General features: G+C 40.3%; 1 protein-coding gene across 1 annotated transcript in view; it reads left to right on the top strand.

Annotated features, from left to right (window-relative positions):
• st6galnac3 (ST6 (alpha-N-acetyl-neuraminyl-2,3-beta-galactosyl-1,3)-N-acetylgalactosaminide alpha-2,6-sialyltransferase 3) overlaps positions 1–18,983 on the top strand; it is a 78,405-nt gene that overhangs the window by 20,020 nt on the left and 39,402 nt on the right. The window contains exons 2-3 of the mRNA XM_039816409.1: positions 5,719–5,913; positions 15,111–15,520. Of these exons, the coding sequence (XP_039672343.1) occupies positions 5,719–5,913; positions 15,111–15,520 (605 nt within the window). The remainder of the gene's footprint in view (positions 1–5,718; positions 5,914–15,110; positions 15,521–18,983) is intronic.

Below are 18,983 nucleotides of genomic sequence, written 5' to 3' on the forward strand. Positions count from 1 at the left end.
TGGATTGCACAATATGCATAGGGAAATAAACAGCTAATGTGCTTCGAGTTTTCATTCATCACACAAGTGGATGGGGCACTCATGTTTATTATTCTGTAATTTTCAAATGTATTGCCTATTCGGTTTACATAGGGGAATGCTGCAGTGATTGATACAGAAAGTAATGTTTAGATATTTATTTTTGCCTGTAGATACCAAACACTGAGCAGTCACATCCTCATACTGAACATGGTCTTTACACCACAGAGACGCTACATGCAGACATTAAATACATTTTCGGATGCACCGCTCAAGTTTGCAGGGGTGCAGCAGAGGCCGCCCCGATACACACAACCAGGTCTCCATGGCAACCACTTTTACTTCTACAATAAATCTCCGGAAACTAAACAAATTTAAAACAAGATAAAAAGCAGCATAAAACGAGACAGTTAACAGTATAAAAATAACTAATTGATAATAAATCATAAATGTATATTGAAATGAATACACAGTGACAGTGATGGCAAGTGAAATCATTAACTCCGCTACACAAGCTCATGTTTTATTTGCTCTGGCCGCTGCGTCTGTTCCCCTTCCGTTCAGACAGATTTCCAGCCAGCCTGGCACTGGTCGGGCCAATCACAACTGTTTATCTCATATCGGACGGGTTTCAGACAATGACAACTTGTGGAGCCTTCACGCTTTACACAAAATACTGGATGATGTAATTTTTCGTTCGTGCACCCTCGCGCCACAGACTCTGCGGCAGGCTTAAACGTAGCTTAGTAAAGAGGAGCTCTGTTGAGGCATTTTCAAAAACAACCAAGATGGCTGCAGCTGATGTAGAACTTCTATTGAAGTACTATTTTCAAATTGTGATGGAATAAAGGCAACACTCGTTCACAGACACATTGATGCTAAACCGTCCCAGCTCATCACTGTAGACTGTGATCAGTTGTAGGTCTATCCAATCGTGTCCAAAGGCATTTTGGTCTGTGGCCATTGATAACGCCCCTTGGAAATTGAAGATTAACTAAGAGGTTCCAGACTAACGTGCATTTGCAATTTGGTCTGCTGATGTCAGGCTATATTTTTACATTAACGATGTGAATGGCGTGGATAACTTCCTATGGAAGTCGCTTTGGACAAAAGCATCAGCTAAATGACATGCAATGTAATGTAATGAAAACAATGAAAGGGGTCGCTCATAGTAATAAACTTACAGAGAATTATCACATGAATCTGCAGCTCCCATCGGCTTTACAGAGCTTTATAGCTTTATATAGTTAGTTTCAGCTCATTGGTTAGCTATTCCGGTCCACAACTTTACTGTTTTAGTGTCGTTTCCAGCCGCTGTTTTCAGAGAAAAAGCTCTGTTAAACCCACAGTACACTAAATGCTCAGCACCAAACAGCAGACGGACAAAGTTTTCAACAGGTGAACATAGTGCAGCATTTATCAGCTAAAGAGAAATCTATAAATTATATATATATATGAGTTTTAGGAGTTGGTAGAGACCAAAAAGTAGAGCTAAAAGAAGAGTGAATATCGAACTTACATTCATCAGGTGGTCACAAATACGACCCTAAATGAATGTTGCTCCATAACTGCTGGATGTGTAAATAAGCAACTGTTTGCTAATAGGTTCACCACATCAACTTAAAAGGTGATATGTCAATGTTGACATTTGTTTCCGCTGCCTTTGTGGCCAAAAAAAATCTGTTCTTTAAGGTTTAAATGCAGTACATAAGTAAATGTAGTAAGTTACATCCCACCGCTTGCTATTTCTCAATTTCAACACAACTGATGCATCAATTACAAGGTGGCCATCAATACCTTCATGCCAGTTTTTCCTCCTATATGTAATCTGGTCACACAGGCTCACTGCAGGAGAGACTGGTGAAAGATTATGGCTCTCTCGTGTCCCGGGTCCCAATTATCCCACGCAGTCTGTCTGTGAACTGAGATCAATACCTCCTAGGGTAGGTTTTAGCACTTTTAAAAATAGCCCCCTCAAAGCTTTCGGTGGGGGTGTGTTGAATGAAACATCAACGTGCTACAAGAATAAGTGGCACTGCAGTTAATGGCTATCATTGTCTGATTTGATGGTCGCAAACAAGGTTGTTGCAGCCACATATGGAGTCATATTCCTCAAGCAAAATGTTTTAATATTAGTCTATATCCTTCGCGTTCCTCTTCTGGGATTGCTCCAGTGTTGCAGGAAATTCCGCCGGATGTCTGTCTTTTCCATTTCCTTCCGCTTTCTTTGTGTTGGAATTTTAAATTTGGTGGATTAATGAGGACTATTTTTGACTGCTCCTCAGATCTCTGTATGGTAAATTGAGACAGCTAGCTAGACTATCTGTCCAATCTGAGTTTTCTCTCTGCGGCTCTTTGCGGAGTTTAGCACCGCCCATGATGATTCTGATTGGTTTAAAGAAATGCCATTAAACCAGAGCACGTTTTCTTCCCATCCCCAAATGCTATGTGGAGTAGCCAGACTCTCCTTCAGCGCGCTTTGGAGGAGGGTCTGGTAAAGCAAGACTATTTTAACATTGACCGAAAGCTCTAAGGTTGAAACTTTATAGCCGCACTGCTGCCTCACTCCACGTGTTAATTGTCCCCATTTCAGCCTGTGCTCCCCAACTCCCTTACTGTACTCCTTCCTCAACGTCAAGCCTTTCAACTTCTCTGTCAAACGGCTCAACAGGCCGACTCGTGATCGCCCTGATAAATAAGCGAACGAGGAGAGGGGTCGTGAGTCGTGCACTCAAGGTAGTAAAGGTTCATCGCCCCACTACGCCCCTGCCGGGTCGTCCAATCGCCTCCAGAGTTTGACACATCATTTCCCCTGTGATTTGTGGTCAGATTGAGGTTGAAGGCGACAAAGGAAATTTTCTTCCCTCTTGAAAACAGATGGATGTTGCAGCGCTGCAGACTGAGCTGAGAGTTTTTTCTTTTTTTTCCCTCCCTTGCTTAATAAGGGATTGGTTTCATGCTCCATAATGGACTCCTGATGACTAGCTATTACAGCACATTTTCAGATGGGATGACAGGGAACAGACTGACTGTCCTTTTAGGAAAGTGATGTCAAATATTTTGTAAAATACTTGAGCATTTCATATTTGTCCTCCTGTGCTGTGTTATTCAAGATCAAAGGTGAAACTCCTCTGTTTTTGATCAAAGATGGGCGGTAATGCCATGGAATGATAGCGTGATGTAACATACATGCAATCGATAAAATGGGATAGTCCTTGATTGTCAGGGCTGCAAATGGCCCCCCCCCCACATGTTTGATCTCGTCTCTGAGAAACGAAGCCTCCTGCGCCTCCCATGGGACGTTTGATGTTGCAGATCAGAGCGTGTGGTGGTGCAGGCGCTTTGGCTGTGGGGGCTTCACCATTACAGCGTGCCATATCCAATCTTCTCACTATCAGATAACTTCAAAGAATCTGCGAAACACCACCTTCCTAAAAATCTGGAGTTTCCCACCGGTGTTGTCTGTTAGATTAGCAGCACGTTATTGAAGTTTCCTGGGGAATAAAAAAACCGTCTCCGATTGTGCCGAAATCTATCATCACCTCAGGCTGCGAGATGTCGTAGCACACCACAGATTTTTTTCATTTCTGCTGGATTCTTTCTCTCTTCTGTGCATTGAGCTTTCCATCTCTGCCTTTGCCAATAGCTTTTCTTCTGTGAGACCTTTCCTCGTCCTCCATCTCTTATACATTATTCATCACTCTCAGCTCTTTCTGCCAAGCCATAATACCTCTTACTACCAGACCATCCTGTTGCTGTTTTGCCATGTATAAAAAATGACGCCTCGTCTGTTACTTTCTTGTTAGAGATGCTGAAGTAGAGTACAATATTTGTGCGCAGTGGACGAGGTCCCTAATTTTCTTACTTTGATCAACTTTCAAAATTTTGCTTGCTAGGATATTTTTTATTAGCCTGTGAACCAGACAAATCTGCAAGTGTAGCGGTTGTGTACTCTCGTGTGTCGTGTATATCGATGAAACATGTACTCTTTTTCTCTTTGGCTCCAACCAGCCATTTATTACCTGATGAGTAACACAGAATAACAGTTACAGTAGTTCTCCACAGTTCCAGACTAACGTGCATTTGCAATTTGGTCTGTTGATGTCAAGCTATATTTTTACATTAACAATGTGAATGGCGTGGATGACTTCCTATGGAAGTCACTTTGGTCTTGTTAGAGATGCTGACGTAGAGTACAATATTTGTGCACAGTGGATGATGTCCCTAATTTTCTGACTTTGATCAAACAAGACTAAGAGTCTATTGCCATGCTAGTTGCTCTGTGAGGCTGTACTTTGAGCTAAATACTCAGCATGGTAACAAGCTCACAGTGTCAATGCTAACATGCTGATGTTCAGCAGGTATACTCTAACCATGTTCACCATCTGTTAGCATGCTAACAATTAAGTACAGCTGAGGCTGATGGGAATGTCATTAGCTTTGCAGGTATTTGGTCATAAACCAAATCTTTGAATCAATTAAAAAGTTTGACCTAATAATGGCGCTAAATTAAGAAAAATGGTATACAGAATACATCAGCTGGGAACCATGCATTTCTATATCATTTGAGCCAATCTATCAAGTATTTGTTGAGCTATTTCACTGAATAAGTAAAAATCTTGACAGGTCAGAAGATCCCCAAAGTCAGTTGAAATTATCTTCTTGGGACCTTGAATATTTGTGACGAACTTCATTCTAATCAGTCATTTAGTTGTCAATATGTTTCACTCTGAATCGTCAACGTCAACCTGCTTGTGGCAGTAGGAACACCAAAGTCACTGGGATTTATCCTCTGGGGAACATTAATGTCTGTACAAAATTTCAGGGCAATCCATCCGATAGTTGCTGAGATATTTCAGTTTGGACTAAAGATCACAAAAGGTAACGACAACTTTGCAACCGTGTACAAGCTCGGCTTTTGATGGGTCAATCTTATAAGAGTGAAAAGTGGGAATTACGTGTGTTAATGAGTAAATATTAAGTCTTAATCTCTGCAAATTGACTATGTAAGAAGATTAATTAGTACTTTAGAGAGACATTTGAATACTCAATCCATCTGAAGTAAGGGGAAGAGGTTACTGTGAGTCATCTATGTTGAATCAAATACATAATGATTGAATGTAATTCTTTCTTCCTTTTTACTGTATATTTTTTCTGGTCAGACAACATCAAAGTGATTCCAGTATGATGCACTTTTATGAATCTTTATTTATCCGTAGGAGATTTTATTGAGAAGGATGGTCTTTTTCCCAACTTAAGTTAGTCAAAGTGCTTTTTGTTGCCATGGTGAGACATTTGGCCACTTGATCTGCATTTGCACGGCTAAAACTAAACAATTAAATGTTGCTATTTGGCTGCTGGTTTGCTGTGTTTTGGAATGATAGACACCTTAGCCAAACAGAGAACCGAAATAGTTCAGGCAAACAAATAGAAATAACTAATTTCACGCAATTCACTGTAGGTTACCGATGTGACATTTGGGCTGAATCGCCTAAATATAAAAAAAAAAATAAAGCTTACTCTCTACCGTGAATATTCTTTAGCTTTAAGGTTCTGATAATGCAGCATCACGTGTAAGGGATCTGCACCAGCAATCATACAGTAAATGATATTGAAACATTATATTGCTGCATTTTTCCGACTTCTTATAAGTGCTCTCTCTCTCTCTCTCTCTCTCTCTCTCTCTCTCTCTCTCCACAGAGGAAGTCGTTGATCGCCACCAGTCTGATCGTGGCGGTGTCGCTCTTTGTGGTCGTGGTATACTACGCGGAGAAGCCCTACTTCCTGCTGCAGCCAGTGTTCGGTCAGACGATCAGTAGCCACCAGATGTTCTCCAAACAGCCTTATAAGGCCTTCAAGCCTCACCCAGGCTATGTTAGCATTTCCAAACAGGAGGTGAGGGACACAAATAGATAAAGAACATAATCACTGACCAGCAGGCACAATGACAAACAGCTAGGCCTACTTCATTTATTAAAACTTCTCCTCTTTTTAAAAATCTGTACAGAGATGTTCTACTAGACTTGATATGAGCTGCTATTCAGTCTCACTACTCTAACCACTGGTTAGCATCTTGGTACCTTTCTTGCTGCTTATGCTAATAGTGTCGGTTACAGCACTTAAAGCTGCTGTAGGTAAGATTGTGAAGATCCAGGACTTTACCAACAAATTTGAACATCGAAAACTTCTCAGTCCCTCCCCCCTTTTTGCTGCAGCCCAAACCGTCTCCTAAGCCCCTCCCACACAAGGGAGTTTGACAGAACTACCGGCCGGCATGTCAGAAAAACTAAACACTAACACAATGTTTACTCACCAACCGTAAAATGATGCTAACTAGCAGGCTAGCGTTAACCATTTCAGCATCATATCAGACCGACCACTGTGCAAACGTTACTATTATCCTCACCAACATAGCTTTGTGGACTTTTGACTACTAATTAACCAAGAGAAAGATAAATCATTTATGGTAATTATGTTACCTGTCGAGAAGAAATGTGGCTACATCTGCATCGTTCTTCAGATCTTTAAAATCCCGGAGCTCACGCCACCTCTGAAAAGCCACTCTAATATTCACCCGAGTTTAGGGAAACCTTTCTGCAGCTCGTGCGCAGGGAGGGGGGAGGGGAGAACGCTCTTATATGCGTGTGCGTGCCCTAGCAGTGATTGACAGGCAGATAGACCCACCCTGTGGCCGTGATTGGAGAAAATCAACCGGGAGCGGTGGAATTTTGCCAATCGCACAACAGGCTATAGGTGGTGCCAGAGGAGCTGGATTTTTTTTATATTACATAATTCATGTAGTTCTACTGGAACATAGGGGCAGTTTCAGCAAATATGACAGAAAGTTAGTTTTATAAGACTTACCTACTGCATCTTTGAAGGTCCAATGTGTAGGAATTTCTCCCATCTAGCGTTGAGATCTTATATCGCTATATCAACTCTCTCGCGCCACGCAGTTCAAAGTACATATTACAGCTACGGTAGCCTTTTTTTTCTGATGACGGCGGTCTCTTGCTCTTTTCAATATCCTTTTTCTTTTTCTGGGCGAAGAAATTTTTTGATTTTGAATATGTGTGGACCTCCATGTTTCCTTCTTCAAACTTGCTGGGGCCGGGAAGCTACGATACCCATTAGCAGCATTAGCAGCACCTGTGACTTTATCATGTGACAGCGAAAACGCAAAAGGCGGAGCAGTATGTCCTGTATGTCCCTTACCGGCTAACGTATTTCAAGATGGTGCATGAATATGGAGTGTCTACCACAGTTCATGCGAATGCAAATGTAAAATTTCAAGCCAAAAGGAATAATTGGAATTGATGGTGGTGGTAAAAATTCATGAAAAAGGACAAGTTTGTGAACGGGCAACACAGATTTTGAGGATGAACAACTAAACACGTTGCACACTGGACCTTTAACAGCAGAACATAGTGAAACATTTAGCATGAATGAATGCAGGTTTAAGTTGTTTAAGTGAATTCATATTGCAAAATATACATCGACCCAGGTTACTTCAGATTGTAGTTTATGGCAAATTATGGATGTTATATTTTCATTTAGCTACACTAATTGATTGATTGATTGATTGGTTGTCGTCAAATGATAAAAACCCAATACACACAGCTAAAAGCTTTAGAGTACATACATTAGAGAAGCCAATTAAAGATGACAAATAAGTTATGAAAAAGGACAAAGTGGTAATATATCAGTAATCAAGGCAAACAATGTGAAACTTCCATTTGTAAGATATAATGTGACTAAAAGCTGACTGAAAGACGTTTATTTACATCACAAGTTGGATTCTTAAGTTTTCAGCTTTAATATAGTTTGAAAATTATTTAATTTACCAGTCAGCAAGACATGATAACAAAACATATTTTATGATGCATTCATATTCTAAAACCCTCAGTTAACATTAACCTGCCATCACACAGCTTCACCTCCATAATGAAGGTGTTTTCAAATGCACTCATGCAGACAGTGCAGCACTTTCTTGAGGATTTTATTAATTCATTATATCAGGTTCTCTGTGATGGATCTGAAAATGCCTGTTTGATGTCTCTTGTGTGCATTATTTCTTTGTAATTCCAAACACTCTTGTCCGTGATTCTATTCTTCTGCTTTCAAACAGCTCTGTGTTGTATATTCCCCGCACCATTTATGGAAATTGAAATATCAAAGCCTTTTAATTCCCACCACATCAAAATGTTAAAACCAAGCTGTGTGTTTGTTGTTTGGTGAGGCAGCCGGCGAAAAACGGAAATTGTGCTAATACGCTGGATATCGGGTAGTCATGCAGGAAAATCGTATATTTTTCCTTGCAGAGATGCATGCAATGTTTGCTTCAGACAGGGAATGAGGTTTGTGCTTTCCATTTGGGTTGCAATACATCTCGATTGGGAGTTGCGATGGATGCGTTGGTCCTTAATGAGTAGTGGATGCCTTATATTCAGCAGGCTGATATTGGTAGATTAATTCAGAGCGTCACCCTCTGCCTCCGGAGAGCTTCATCCACACAACATTGGCCCAGAGGCAATCACATCTTACACCAATCACTACGTCTGCACCTCCTTCTGCCTCCAGACAACCCTTCTTAAATCACTGCCCTCTCCTCATGGAGATTTATGCAAATCATAGGCAAGACTGGCAGCTTCTGCAGAATTAGGCCTCTATTCGGCTCAAATTCCCCCACCAGGGAGTTCTTTATAGCGTATCAGAAGGGGCAGTGATTGGCCTGAACATGAGTGTCAAGTGTTCTGCACTCTCCGACATTTCTGACAAAGAATGGACAGAATAGTGGAGGTCTGGTCAAGGTGATAGTGTTGTGCCGGGTGTCGTGAGCGATTACATCCGGAGTGAAATCCTGCTGTGTGAGCTGTCAGCCTCTGTTAAGCACACAGCAACACCTTAAGAAGCAGTAATATTTCTCCCGGACACTAAGGCAGTCTTACATGATCCACAGTGAGGTGTCATTTGAGGTGTTATAAACCTCTTGCAAGCATGTATAATGCATAACCTGGTAGCATGGGAATGGTCTGGCTTATTTTCCTCATTTGATTGAGTCTGCCTCCAGGTGTGATAAATTGTTCCCGCTCTGCTTTTCAGGAGAAATAGAAAACATTTGTCTTGTGGCACTTTACATGCATGCCCCTGAGTCTATCACAGATGCAGACAGAAACTCAATATTTTCATTTAGACCTGAATTTTTTAAATTCAGACCCCTTTAAATGTACACAATGGGCACTATGGAGGGACAGTGCTTCTAATTTTGGATTTCTTTGTAGATCATTTTAATGAGAATTCTTCTGGTTCTGGACCAGCTGAGGCTGAGCTAAATGCTAACGTCAGCATGCGAAGATTCTCACAATGGCAATACTAACATGCTGATGTTAAGCAGGTAATGTTTAACCATGTTCACCATCTTAGTGTAGCATGTTATCATAATCATAATTCGCTAATTAGCACTAAACACAAAGTACAGCTGATGTTGATGGGAATGTCAAAAGTTTTCCAGATATTTGGTCATAAACCAAAGTGTTGAACAAATTAGAATGTTGAACTGATGACGTAGCTAGATGATACAATATTGGTGGACAGGCTGACCTAAAAACTAAGCAGAATCAGCAGCTTTTTTAGTTAAAGAAATTCTTTACCTTTTCTCTCATTTGTTTTCTGAGATGGCGTTTCAGACATAAACTGTATTTTACCTTATTAGCAGTAGGGCTGGGCGATAAATCGATTTTATCGATTAACTCGAATGTGTAGTTTAAATGAAAAATCGATTTTCTCCTTAACATCCGCCGACACTCCCCTCTGGGCTCCCTTAGCTCCGAACGGGCTCATCCCTCCCCCTGCGCGTTTGCCATAGAGATACACAAACAACATGGCAGCGACAGGGACTAACATTAATTATTTTCTTAACCAGTCGTTTCATTACTTAGCTACTTAACCGTAATCTCCGCCGAAATGACTGGCCGCTCGCGGTGCACTGTCCCCGGCTGAGAGTCACCTATTCTCGGATAACTGAACCACCAGCTGCTGACCTGAAGGAGCACCATGCGGGGGACCAGAGGCGGTGTTGAGGAACTCTTTTGCGGCTCAACACATCTACTAAATGCCGCTGATACGACGGAGCTGTGACGGAGGTCTGTAGCGGCTTAAACAACTTGCAATCGCCGCTGTGTAGCACGGAGCTCCGCTTCGACGTTTGTTTTTATCGCTACGAAGGAGCTTGCTACAGGTATGCTACATTCAAGAGACCATGGGATGTTAACGTACGTTATTCAGCAACAGGTGAAGATAGGGGCAAGGCTGCGCAATAACGTTGAAATGATTTGAACTTTTAGCGAGGAACGAGAAGTGAATTACCTGTATGTGTGAAAACAGCTTTATCTCACGCATCCGTTTTGTTGTTGTTGAATATATAGCCCCCAAAAAAAAAAAAAAACTCAAACCAATTTATATTTCCACAAAATTGGCATGAATAATCATAATGGTATACATGCCCCATGTGTGTGCGTGTGTGTATGAGTCAAAACAAAATAAAACTTGTTTTGAACATTTTCTTTGTCATCTGCAGATTGATTTTAAGTAGAGGGAGAAAAAAATCGATTTAAATCTTAAATCCGATTTTTTTTTTTTTTTTAATCAGGGATTTTTTTTTTTAGGCCATATCGCCCAGCCCTAGTTAGCAGTAGTGGAAGAAGTGCTTGGATCTTTTACTTAAAGCTACATTGTGTAAGAATTTCTCCCATCTAGCGGTGAAATTGTATTGTAATCACAACCAACTGAATATTACTTTCTAGCCCCTCCCATTCCGAGCGCGTTTTAACTGTTTTAACTAAATTAGCTCTTAGTATCTCAATCGTTTACACGCAGCTGTTCTAGCCACTCCAATATTAAATTTGGTCTTATTGCTTTGCCTGTCGCGTTTAATTCTCTTTTTCCCTCCCGGCTGGCATTTGTCACGGTGCCACTGAGTCTAAAAGCACGAAAGACGGAGGTATGTCCCTCTCTGGCTAAGGTATTTTAAAGATGGAGGCGCTACATGGCAGCCGTCATTCGACATACTCATATGTATTCTGAATGATTCTGAATGGCAGATTCTACGCTTACGAGAATACTTTGATTAGTTGGTGGAAGTAATTACACATGAATGAGCACATATTTGTGAAAGATCAAAGTTTTTTTTTGCTAAGAATCATCTCAAAAAATTACACAATGTAGGTTTAACGAAAGTTGCAGTGCAGAAATACTGTGTCACAAATACAAGTCCTGCATTCCTAATATTAGTCAACAAGTCCTCCAAACCATATAACCATATAGGTTGTTCATTCCTACCCTCTTATACGATCCATAGGGCATTTTTTTCAAACTAGAGCCCCTAGCGGTGGCATGAAATACAATCCACAGGAGCGTTTTCTGTCCTCATACCTAGACTTTATGCTCGCGGTTTGAAACACTTGGTTAACGTTGTGAAATGGTTGCAGTTTGGTTAGGTTTAGTCACAAAACCCACACGTCGACCTGTCAATTTAGGACAGAGGCTTAGTAATGTATATCCATAGAACTGTCTACATTAAAATAGCTGTGTAACTTGTTTTGGTACTGCTGTTGGGGGTCCAGGTTTTCATCTCAAACTTTGACCCTCTCACTGTGTGTTTTCACTTTATCAAAGTTAATTGGAACATTTGGGCACCTAAAAATGTCTTGTTCCGTGTTATGCCGACCAGATGAATGGCGGTAGTACCCGGAGGGCTGCGTTTACCTGCCGGTAAATCTCCACTGGATGACTCGCTTCAGTTAAAAAAATGTAACTTTCCCCCTTTAGCGTCATTGTAACCATAAACAATATTGGTTTGGCCGCATCATCCCTGCTCTGCCCTCTCGTAAAAAATCGTCACATCCGGTTGCAAAAAAATCAAGATAGCGATGCCCGTATTGCCAAACTCGAGGCTTCAAAACGGCAGTCCGCAAAACAATGTGTGATGTCACAGATGGTTCGTCCACTATTTTTATAGTCTATGTAATTGTACAAATGACAAATAATATATATATATATATATATATATATATATATATATATATATATATATATATATATGTATGTATATGTATGTTTGTATGTATGTACCCCGAGAGGATCATTTGGCAGACAGCTTTAGCCAGTCAATGAATTTTTAAGTGCCATGGAGGCATCTTACACTGGGACTTGGCACATTAATGTAATAATGTTTGCATATTAATTAATCATGTTTAGAGCAATTTAATGAACGTCAAGGGTAAGTTCACACCCCAGTGCTATAATTTAATGATGACCAAGTTCCCAGCATTAAGCCTGCTTTTTTTCTTTAAATAACCCACTTTATTTTTGACACACTCGTGCCTTAAAATCTGAGGCTTTCAGTAGATTTTGTACTTATAAGAGCGTGCCAAAATTATTGGGATTATAAAAGCGCACTCCATTTGTGGTTCCTGCATGGCACATGAAACGGTATCGTCATGAACTAGAAACTGAAAATGACACAGCTAAGAGGATGACAAGGCCATAACATTTTATCGAGTTACAGGACATAATGTTCAGAGATTTGTTGGGAACTATATTTCAGTTCTATATACTAAATAAAAATGTTCTAATAGGGTTTTAGTCATTAGATGATCTTTTTTTTATGTTGTTAATAAATAAATGCATGTATTAATATATTAATGTTGTTTTTAATTATAAATTATATGCAAAAACAACACCCGGGGGGGGGATGCCCCCCGCCGGGGGGGGGGGGTGTTTTTTTTGTTGGGTGGAGGGGGGGGGGGGGGGGGGGGTTGTTGGGTGGTAAGGTGTGGGGGGGGGTGGGGGGGGGAGGGAGGGGGGGGGGGGGTTTGTGTTTGGGGGGGGGGGGGGGGGGGGGGGGGGGGGGGGGGGGGGGGGGGTGATGATGGACGAGCTGCTGACAGCTCAAGGCTGCGGTGATGTGTGTCTCAACCACCAAGTAAATGGAGAGCTACCAGCCCAGGTCCAGAGATCATTTCTTAACCCATGACTGATACATACATGAGAGGAAAAGCAATGGCAGGTAGCTCTGTTGAAGTAATTCACGCAAGAATTTATGAAAGAAACGCTGTTTTTGTGTTGTTTCCTTTCTGAGCAGTTGATCTTCTGTATACACAACAATGAGTTGTATGAGTGCTGACAAGCCAAGTAGTCGTTATGTAATTTACTGGGTTGTCTTCTGGGATTCTGTAAAACTATCTTGTTTGTTGATTAAACGCAGAACATGCAAGAGAGAGTTTCACAATAGTCGGCCAGAACGCAGCACAAATGCAATTTACATTCAAACCAGTGACATTACAGCTATTCTCCATTAAGCAAATGATCAAACAGGGCTTAGTCATGACACAATGCTTTTCCTTTTTTAACTTTCTCTTGCATTTGTTCACTTAAGTAAGTTTAATCTCATCAAATCAAACCAAGCATATTTGCTTCAATTAGGTAAATCTCCCATTTCGGATTCAGAGAGCTTTCTTCCTCTCTTGGCAAAGCGTAGCTAAGAGCTATTATTGAAGATTCATTACAAATCCCCTCGCTCCAGTAAAGTATAATAAGATATATAAAAATTACACTGTAAGATAAATGGCGCAACTCCCTTGCTTTTCCTTTCTGCATTGCTGCAGTAAGACTCTGTTGTAACCTCTGAGGTCCCATATTCAATTAACTTAATCAATGTTAGTTCCGGGCACAGTGACATTAGTCTTAGGACATAAAAGAAAATTATATAGGGCTGTAAAACCCTGATATTTTTTTTTATAAATAATTACCAAATGTATTTTATTTTATGTTCTGATCACACAAGGCCCTTGGCAAAACATAACTTTATTACAATATTATTATTGCATACATATAAAGTATATCACAAACTGTAATATCATGAGATAAAGATTAAACTACAGGAGATGCAGTATATTTTAGAAGAAAACTAGACTCAGGGGTTATCAGTCAGTATTAAAAAAATAACCTAATTAAGTTTAATTAAAATACAAGAGCTAGGCATACTTAAAACATGTCTTCAGTTCATTTCACCAGGGATTTCTAACATGTCTCCAGTTCATTTCACCAGGGATTCTATCTTTTAATAAATTGCACAATAGGAGGCCATTTTCGAAGAGTATTTATCACTTTTTTTCAAATACTTCAAATAAAAGATAAAGATTCTTTCTGTCCCTGAACACATAATGGTCATACAATTCTGCCAGACTTGAAAGAGTGATCATTGATAGCAATGGCTATCTTACCAGTAGCTAAGATTTCTTGTTTTAAATTATACTTGTCTTGTGTTTATTCTAGTAATTTCAAGACCACCCCTGTCCCCTTGCCAACTTTTTTTGTTGCATTTTCAGCCTCTTAATGAAAGAGGATGTTGTTATCTGTATATAAGCAGGATAAAAAGCCTTTTCCTTAAGCTATGCAGAAAACGATAAAGCACTGCAGTATTTTTCACTGTGATATACTGTATTTACTTTCTCTTTGGTCTCTGTTCTTATTATCTAGTTTTCTTGTGCCTCTATTGTGTGAGCTGAACCACTGATTGTTGCCTTGGTTGTTGATAGAACTTATAGATTGCTTATTGTCTCTTTAACCGTAGCTGTAGCCTCTATTTAAAACAAATGAAATGGCAACAGACAGGTCTTGCATTACTAAGCCTGTGCATTATTATAGTCAGCTTCTGACCTGAAAAACTTGGATCTTGAATTGCGTATTGCTCAGGAATATTTGTGACTTGACTTTGTAAATTTGAGACTTGATATGAGACTTACGCTAACAAACTTCAGACTCAATTAGGACAGGTCTCAAATTACTTGTGACTTGACTTTGACTTGTCTTTCTTTATTAACTTTGGACTTGAAACTTAATCTCACAGACTTGAAACTTAAGTCAGACTCATCTTAATTGAGTTGAGACTTGATTAGAATTTCTTTTTTGATTGATTTTGACTTGTCCTGATTGACTTTAACTTGAGACTTACCCTGAGACTCTTGAGACGTAACTTAGACTTGCCTCTATTGACTCGAGACTTGACTTGGACTTGTCTTCCTCTCCTGCAGCATCTGAAGCTGCACTGTGAGCTCTGCAGCATCGTGTCCAGCTCTGGCCAGATGTTGGGTCAGGCTGCTGGCCCGCAAATCGACCGCTCTCACTGCATCTGGCGGATGAACAACGCGCCCACAAAGGGCTTCGAACGTGACGTGGGCCAGCGGACGACGCTGAGAGTTGTCTCGCACACCAGCGTCCCCCTACTGCTGCAGAACGCCAAGTACTTCTTTGGCCAGGGTAATGACACTGTGTACGTTGTGTGGGGGCCTCTACGAAACATGAGGAAGGATGGGAATGGCATTGTGTACAACATGCTGCAAAAGGCGGCTGAGAACTACCCTCATGCACGCATCTATGTCACCACAGAGGACAGGATGAAATACTGCGACATGGTCTTCAAGAATGAGACGGGTAAAGATAGGTGAGTCAGATCTTATTTATTTATTTGCTCCTGTTTGTGGCATCACAACATTATGCAGCAGACCTCCAATTTTTCTCTCTGACAATTTTACTGCTCAATACTTTGACATTGACTGTTCTGTTCACTGCTATTATATTGACTGTATTGATACTGATGGTGTGCTCAACTCTCTCTGTGCTTTCCTTGTCTTAAATCCTCCCTTTCAAGAGGCCTTATCAAAGTCAGTTACTTAGCTTTCCCTCTGAAGAGGTTCAACACGGCACTGGAGGCCATTTTCTAGCGAAAAGCTTTTATGAGGAGCCTCAGAAGCATGTACATTCTGGGTTAAACAGCCAAATGCCGGTCTAGGGAAAATCCAGTTAATGAGGTAGCATGATTCTGGCAGTTTTTCTAAACACCCTGGTTGCAGCCGTACTTCTCTGACAGCGCCTTGGCGCATTTTTTATGCAAAAATGGTAAAAAATATTCAAGCTACAGATCAGTAACCTGAAAAGTTGGAAAGAGTGTTTGTTGGGAGATTTGGTAACAACTTAGGCTAAAATTGCACTCTGTTATTTAAAGAAAGACCTTTGTGTTAATGACAAGAAAAATGCCACTTCGGGGATAATGTCCCAAAGTATCTATTCAAAAAGGCTAATATCTTTCACATGTCTTACCTGTGCGCTGGTGCCAGCAGGTTGCCTTGGCGAGTGAATACTGTGGTGCTACATTCAAAGTCGTACATGGAAGTGGGAGAAGTCATTGTTCCTGCTGATCTGCACGAATCTGGCACAGTTTATTGCTCTTATAGTGTAATTGGTACCACGTGTTGTCCAAAACATTTTTTTAAATGGAACTTTGTCACTGGCATCAGTTTAAGTAAAAATCACATGTATATAGTGGATAGAAAGCATTCAGTCATAGTTCTCGCAGTAACACCATTTCCTGAAGGCAACATGAAAGAGGAGTCTTCTGCCTTCTTTGTTATGTCACTCATAATTCCACGCCCCTCTGAGTTGAAGCCACGCCCCTACGCAAAATCAGGGCCAAAAGTCTGAAACTGAAAAAAACTGATCTGAAACTGAAAAAAATAAAGATTTGAAGCCATAAAAAAATAAGTTTTGAATCTGAAAACATGAAATGTGGAACTGAAAACAAATATAAAAGTGAAAATTTTAATTTATAATTTATTCAAAATAATTCCAGAATTTAATCTAAATTTTATTCAAACTGAAAGAAAAATTGGTACACTTATTTTTAGTTTGAATACAGGGTTTTATTTTTTTCAAGTTTTAGAAATTTTCAATTTCAAGCTTTAGTTTTTCAACTATATATATATTTTTCAAATTAACAAAACATTTGGCCCTGATTTAGCTCCATGCAGACCCACCTAGTACTTCCTTTCTCTATCAAGTCCCTAAAGAGAATTGCAGGTTAATGACTACGAGAACCAGGCTCCAGGCTCGCTATTGTTTAGGACAAACCTCATTTCTCAGACTAGCCTCTGCTGATTTCCACAGAGCTCTACACTCGTGCCTCTCCCTCATGTCATTCAGACCTCTCTTAACTTCTTAAGAGGATTAACATGTTCGGTAATAGGCATAGCATCCAGTCCATTCCAGCTCTATTGTCTCGACTTCTATTCAGGATGGCAGGGTTAACATAGAATTTCATGTACAGTGTCCATGTTCAGCCTGGCTCAGCTGTTTTGAAGGCCCACAAAGCGCAGATAGAGACGTAGGATTAGGGAGGTATGCTCGGGGAGAGGAATCTCATTACAGGACATAATGCTCCTGGGTGTGATGCAGCGCTTCAATCATTACGGATTGGTAACAGAGACAGAAACTTGAGGTGTGAACAATGAACCACATCTAATGAATATGTGACGAGCTCTGAGAAGTTTCTCTATATGTCTGCTTCCCTGCATCTCTGTCTTGTTTGTGTTTGTCTAAAACTTGGCTACACATATTCCAGTATTGAGAGTTAATTAGTGTCCACGGTAATGGCATTTAAATCAGACTAGACAGCAGTAACTCAGTATATTTTAAGTAATAAGAGAGAGAGAATGGAGTGACTTCTTTCATTCTGTTGAGCTTATACAATATGGTATTACTCCAGAAGTAAAGTACACCTCTTTATGTTGCTTACATGCAAACTAGTTTTCTTAAAGGCCACAGCAATATAACACTCTGAAAGATCCAAAACAATATACTGTCGATATATTTTCTCTGATAATAGATTCTCTGATTTAGAAATGTCTTAAAGTTCACAACAAAATAACACTCTTAAAACACTCTTACTGGAGCTCGTCTGCCTTTATCCTGTCACTTGTCTGTGTGTGTTCACTGGTTTACTGTCACTGCTTGCTGCACGGTGTGGGGGATAATCATCAGCTTGGCTGAGATGGCACAGGGATCGAACACAACTCTAATGATCCAGATTGCCGCGAGCAGCAAAGGAGAGGCTTTGACTTGCTGATCTGGCATAACGCAGTGCTGGCTGACTGACTCGCCAGTCAACCAAATAACCGTCTCTCAGCCTGTAATTTAAAACCATATGTAAAGAATCTGTCAGGAAGTTCAGTCACTTTTGGACAGAGGCGAAGAAGTTAAACTTAAGGAGACTCAGAGGTAGAGGGGTTACGATGATCTAAACAGGGCTGAAGTAGCCTGAGTTAACTCCATGACGCTGATTTCAAATCAGGAGTAGATCAAAAAGGCAAAACGAGACCATCAAGTGCCAAAAAGGAACTAATAAACAGCCACTAGCTGTGTCCCAATGCCAAAGTACATATTAATTGTAAGCATATTTTGAGTATATAGTGTGTTCACACTGGAAAAGTGATAAAATTAAATATATACTCAAAGTGATTGTTGTGGCAAATTTGATACTATACACTAAAAGGCATTTTTCACAGCAGACATTTTGAGTTGTCATAGTAGGAAAAGCACAGATGGCAACATTAACCATGTATTTGTCTTTTTAAAGTGTCCCGGTAAGAAATGACAGTGTGATAATGAACCAGCATGCACAATACCAGGACCCTGAACCTAAATGAAATTCAGCCATTATTCAGTCCCTCCAGAAAAACGCGATTATGCGATCGCATGATTCAATGCATAATCAGCCAAAGTCCGCATATTTATGCGGGGGCCGCATTTTTTAAAATACACCCCACTTTCCGTGCAAAATATGCAGGGCTTGCATGATTTCATAATCCCCACATTTTCGTTGCAAAAAAGTCACTTATATCTTAGCAGAAAGTTGAAAAATGTTGCGTTTACTTCACACAAGAGCAGCCATTTTCCCCTGTTGCCATGGGAATGTTATGAAGTGACGTAATTACGCGACGTGAACATCACTGAAAAGCAGGGTGTTGGGGGAATCACTTTTTTTTCTCTTTTTCATCAAACCGCAGTTTTTGCAAGTTCCCGCAATTTTTGCAAGTTCCCGCAATTTCATAGGATAAAATTGCATAAATATC

This window comes from Perca fluviatilis, chromosome 11, assembly GCF_010015445.1.
Source record: "Perca fluviatilis chromosome 11, GENO_Pfluv_1.0, whole genome shotgun sequence".
NCBI lineage: Eukaryota > Metazoa > Chordata > Actinopteri > Perciformes > Percidae > Perca > Perca fluviatilis.